The sequence below is a fragment of the Colobus angolensis genome, unplaced genomic scaffold (assembly GCF_000951035.1).
Source record: "Colobus angolensis palliatus isolate OR3802 unplaced genomic scaffold, Cang.pa_1.0 Scaffold96, whole genome shotgun sequence".
Lineage (NCBI taxonomy): Eukaryota > Metazoa > Chordata > Mammalia > Primates > Cercopithecidae > Colobus > Colobus angolensis.
This window is the reverse complement of record NW_012123598.1, coordinates 1,711,316-1,716,672: the sequence shown is the minus strand read 5'-3', so window position 1 is coordinate 1,716,672 and position 5,357 is coordinate 1,711,316. Positions and strand designations below refer to the sequence as shown.

The following is a 5,357-nucleotide window of genomic DNA, read 5'->3' as shown; positions in this document are numbered from 1 at the left end:
GTTAGCCAGGATGGTCTCGATCTCCTGACCTCGTGATCCGCCCGTCTCGGCCTCCCAAAGTGCTGGGATTACAGGCTTGAGCCACCGCGCCCAGCCAACAAATCTTAAATCTAAAGGTGCAGATTGTGACTCACTTCCAAAGAAGGCAAGGTTCCTTGGCATCTGAGATGACTTCTGCTGAAATGTACCTAATAACTGTTAACTGCTTACCTTTCTCCATGCCCCCCCAACTTTTCTGTTTTGAGACAGGGTCTTGTTCTGTTACCCAGGCTGGAGTGCATGATCATAGCTCACTGCAGCCTTGAACTCCTGGGTTCAGGCAATCCTCCCACCTCAGCCTCCCAAGTTGCTGGGACCACAGGTGTGTGCCACCATGCCAAGCTAATATTTTTAAAATTTTTGTGGAGATAGGATCTCCCTATGTTGCCCACACTGGTCTTGAACTCCTGGCCTCAAGTGATCCTCCTACCTTGGCCTCTCAAAGTGCTGGGATTACAGGCATGAGCAACTGCAGCCAGCCTGCTTATTTTCTGATTTCCTTAGAATACTGGATGGGGTAGGAGTATTCTAATTAAATGTTGTTCTTTCAGTGCCTCAAAGGGGTAACATAAAGCTTGGTGCAACCTCAGGGCCTTTGCACATGCTACTGAAACGTCCACAGTACGTTCCACCCTTCATCTCTAGTCACCTCTCATGTTCCCTTCCTGATGTAGGGACTCCTCCTTCCAGCCTCCTTGGGACTCAGGATCAATGGCACCACCTCAGGCAAGCCACTTGCTATTCTGGTCACCCTCCTGTCTCATCTCAACCTCGAGTTTCTTTCGCAGCATTCATGACAACAGAGATTGCTTTTATGTCTCAGACCTGTTATCTCCTGGAGAAGAACTCAAGACTTGTGAGGACAAGGCTCATGTTCATTTTTCCGTCTACCATGCCATGGTGCTTGGCCCAGAGTCGGTATTGAAAAAGAAGCTCTGAGTTAATGGCTGTGGAGTGAAATGTAGAGTAGGTACAAGAATGATAAAAACGAGCAGGCTCTCAAAATACCCAAAACTCCCCAGGACTGCACCCTCCAGTACGATAGTCATTAGCCCCATGTGGCTGTTAAGATTTAATTATTAGGTTGATGCAAAAGTAATTGCCCTTTTTGCCGTTAAAAGTGATGGCAAAAACCATTAGTTTAAAACCACTGCATTAAAAGTAATAGCAAACATCACAATTACATTGCACCAACTTAATAAAACTAAACATTTAAATTTATGTTAAAGAAAACAGGCCACTAGCCAGGAGCCATGGCTCACACCTATAATCCCAGCACTTTGGGAGGCTAAGGCAGGTGGATCACCTAAGGTCAAGAGTTCAAGACCAGCCTGGCCAACATGGTGAAACCCTGTCTCTACTAAAACTACAAGAACAACAACAATAAATTAGCCAAGTGTGATGGCATGCACCTGTAGTCCCAGCTACTGGGGAGGCTGAGGCAGGAGAATTGCTTGAACCAGAAGGAGAAGGTTGTAGTGAGCTGAGATCGTATCATTGCATTCCAGCCTGGGTGACAGAGTGAGACTCCATCTCAAAAAGAAAAAAAAAACAGTCTAGGCACAGTGACTCACACCTGTAATCCCAGCACTTTGGGAGGCCAAGGCAGGTGGATCGCCTGAGGTCAGGAGTTCAAGACCAGCCTGGCCAACAAGGCAAAACCCTGTCTCTACAAAAATACAAAAATTAGTTGGTCATGGGGGTGGGCACGTGTAACCCCAGCTACTTAGGAGGATGAGGCAGGAAAATTGCTTAAATCCGGGAGGTGGAGGTTACAGTGAGTCAAGATGACACCACTGCACTCTAGCCTGGGTGACACAGTGAGACACTATCTCAAAAAAGGAGAAAGAAAAAAAGAAAACTACTAATTCAGTTCCCAGTCACACTAACCATGTTTCAAGTTCCCAATGATGAGATGCCACTAGTGGCTACATGGCAGGTGCACAGCACAGATAGAGATCACTCCCACGCTTACTGGAAGTTCCATTGGCCAGCACTGCCCGAGGAAGCTGACTGCAATGGAAACCTGACACATGCTCTAGAAGCCTCATCAATCTAGCCTTGTCCCTGTAGGTTCTTGCCAATGGAAAAGTCAGTGAGGATTACCCGAGTTTCTGCAGCCTGCATGTCGACTTTCTCAAAGCCTTACATAGCATCTTGACACCATCAGGATCCAATTCATTGCCTAGAAGGTTCAGATTGACCAGGCTTTTACTGCTGCTGAGAACCGAGGAGAGATGCTGGCAGCAAGCAGTTGTCACATTGCATTTTGCCAACCTAGGGGCGGGCAGGAAGAAAGCATAACAGATAATCCTCTGAGACTGGGAAGTTAGAAAAGAGATATCACATCTACAGGAAAACTATTCCTAAAACAGACTGCTTAAGAGTGGGGCACTTGCCCCGGTGTAGTGGCTCATGCCTGTAATCCCAGCACTTTGGGAGGCTGAGGTGGGTGGATCACGAGGTCAAGAGATCGAGACCATCCTGGCCAACATGGTGAAATCCCCTCTCTATTAAAAATACAAAAATTAGCCAGGCGTGTTGGCACGTATCTGTAGTTTCAGCTACTCAGGAGACTGAGGCAGGAGAATTGCTTGAACCCAGGAGGCAGAGGTTGCAGTGAGCTGAGGTCACACCACTGCACTCCAGCCTGGTGACAGCAAGATTCTGTCTTTTGAAAAGAAAAGGGCTGGGTGGGTGCAGTGACTCACACCTGTAATCCCAGCATTTTGGGAGGCCGAGGTGGGTGGATCACAAGGTCAGGAGTTCAACACCAGCCTGGACAAGATGGTAAAACCCTGTCTCTACTACAAAAAAATACAAAAATTAGCTGGGTGTAGTAGTGTGCGCCTGTAATCCAATCCTAGCTGCTCGGGAGGCTGTGAGGCAGAGAATTGCTTGAGCCTGGGAGACGTAAGTTGCAGTGAGCTGAGATTGCACCACTGCACTCCAGCCTGGGCAACAGAGTGAGACTCCATCTCACAAAAAAAAAAAGAGAAAAAAAAAGAGTAGAGTACTTACTCCGTGCTGGGCACCTTTTAAATACTGACACATAACTCATCTAACCCATCCATCAATCCTATCAAAGGCAGATACTATTTTAAACTGTATGTGATGGAGGAGGAAACAAAAATTTAACCTGCCAGAATGTGAAACAAACCATTTTAGTATATAATGGATATGAGTTTATTAGATCTCTGAAAACTGAAATAGCACTATTATTCCTGATTTCCACTTTTTTTCCATCTTATTTCTAAATTCAACAATACAAAATTTGAACATATGGGTTGGCTAGCTACTAGAAACACAAGGACAAAAGTGAGAAAGTACATTAGATCAGTTTAACACATCAGGAATCTCCCCGAGTTCATAAATAACTACGACACGCTGGCCAGGCACCGTGGCTTATGTCAGTAATTTCAACACTTTGGGAGACTGAAGCAGGCAGACCACTTGAGCTCAGGAGTTTGAGACCAGCCTGGGCAACATGGTGAAACCTCATCTCTATAATAAATAGAAAAAAATAGGCGAGTGTGGTAACGTGCACCTGTTGTCCCAGCTACTCAGGAGGCTGAGGTGAAAAGATTGCTTGAGCCCAGGAGGCAGAGGTTGCACTGAGCTGAGATTGCACCACTGCACTCCAGCCTGGGTGAGAGAGAGAGACCCCATCTTTAAAAAAACAAACAAACAAACGATAAAGCCCTTCTTTTAGAAAGAAAAAGGTCAGAGTGAGTCTCTCTCTTAAGGAAATAGTTCAGTAAGTTGCTTCATTAACTGATTTTTTTTTTTGAAGACGAACTTGGTTCAGAATGCATTTATGCCAAACTATCTTAAATTTGGCACTGCAGATACCATTAACCTAGTCATGTCTCTTTCAGGCCTATGAGAGAACAAGTCTAGTTTATGTTTAAACCAATGATTATTGGTGGTGTCTGTAGAGTAGATTTAACAATCTCTGAATAGAGGTTTGAGGTGGCTGGTAAACCCCAACAACGCTGGAGGTGGTTTACAGTTTGAGTCGGTTCATTTGATACTAACAAATCCTAACACACCTTTTCAGAAAACATCACTGAGCTATTGTATTAACGAGCCCTGGAGCCATTCCCTACATGAGAAATGGCTGTCATTGAAGCCACATTTAGCAAAAACTCCTACGTTTCAGAGCAACTCATCTGAGTCTGCTGAGTCTACATTGCGTGACGGTTAATAACCGTGAAGTGGAGATTCACAGTGCGGAGAGAGCAGGCTGCACCCACCCGCCAGCACCTGGCACCCACCATGGACAGATTGGGAGGAATAATACTTGCAGTGTACCGAGGATAGTGGTAACAAGAGTAAAACGCTTCTCTAAACGCGAAAAACTTCAAGCTTACCATCTAGCAGGAGAGATTTCTTTTTTGTTTGTTTGTTTGTTTGTTTATTTTTTGAGATGGATTTTCACTCTTGTCTCCCAGGCTGGAGTGCAGTGGCACGATCTTGGCTCCCCGCAACCTCCACCTCCTGGGTTCAAGCAATTCTCCTGCCTCGGCCTCCTGAGTAGATGGGATTACAGGTGCCCACACCTCTATACCTGGCTAATTTTTGTGTTTTTTAGTAGAGACGGGGTTTCCCCATGTTGGCCAGGCTGGTCTTGAACGCCTGACCTCAGGTGCTCCACCCGCCTCAGCCTCATCGTATGCTGGGATTACAGGCATGAGCCGCTGCTCCCAGCTAATTTGTGTATTTTTAGTAGAGATGAGGTTTCCCCATGTTGGCCAGGCTGCTCTCGAACTCCTGACCTCAGGTGATCTGCCCACCTTGGCCTCCCAAAGTGCTGGGATTACAGGCATGAGCCACCATGCCTGGCCGAGACTTATTAGAGGAGGGCTTGTCCTTACTTTGTCTCACTTTCTAACCGCTGATGGGATCCTGTCATTTTATCTCCACACCCGCAAACGTAGGGAAGGGAGACTCTGCGAGGAGAACAGCATCAACTCACCCAAGTGTGTGCAACACACGATCTGAAGGTTTCAGAGCCTCACACAGTAGCCTCACTCCATCATCCTGAAGATCATTTTGTCCCAAATCCAAGATTTGCACGTTATGATTATGCCTGAGGGCATTAGCCAGCTCTCGACAGCCCTCTCTTGTGAAAGAACAACCTGACAAACTGCAAAATAAAAACATACAAAAGGGGGGAAAGTAACGGTGTCCCCGAAGCTGTGCTGTGTTTATGCCTGCCCATCTCACGTCCAAGGAAAGGAGACACCGAAGCCAGACTGTTTACACCTGCCCGTCTCACGTCCAAGGAAAGGAGACACCGAAGCCAGACTGTTTAC

At 46.4% G+C, this 5,357-nt stretch overlaps 1 protein-coding gene across 1 annotated transcript in view; it reads right to left on the bottom strand.

Annotated features, from left to right (window-relative positions):
• Positions 1-2,141: 2,141 nt before the first annotated feature.
• NLRP13 (NLR family, pyrin domain containing 13) overlaps positions 2,142-5,357 on the bottom strand; it is a 39,267-nt gene continuing 36,051 nt past the window's right edge. The window contains exons 9-10 of the mRNA XM_011932571.1: positions 5,018-5,188; positions 2,142-2,316 (exon numbers count right to left, since the gene is read on the bottom strand). Coding sequence (XP_011787961.1) covers positions 2,142-2,316; positions 5,018-5,188 — 346 coding nt within the window. The remainder of the gene's footprint in view (positions 2,317-5,017; positions 5,189-5,357) is intronic.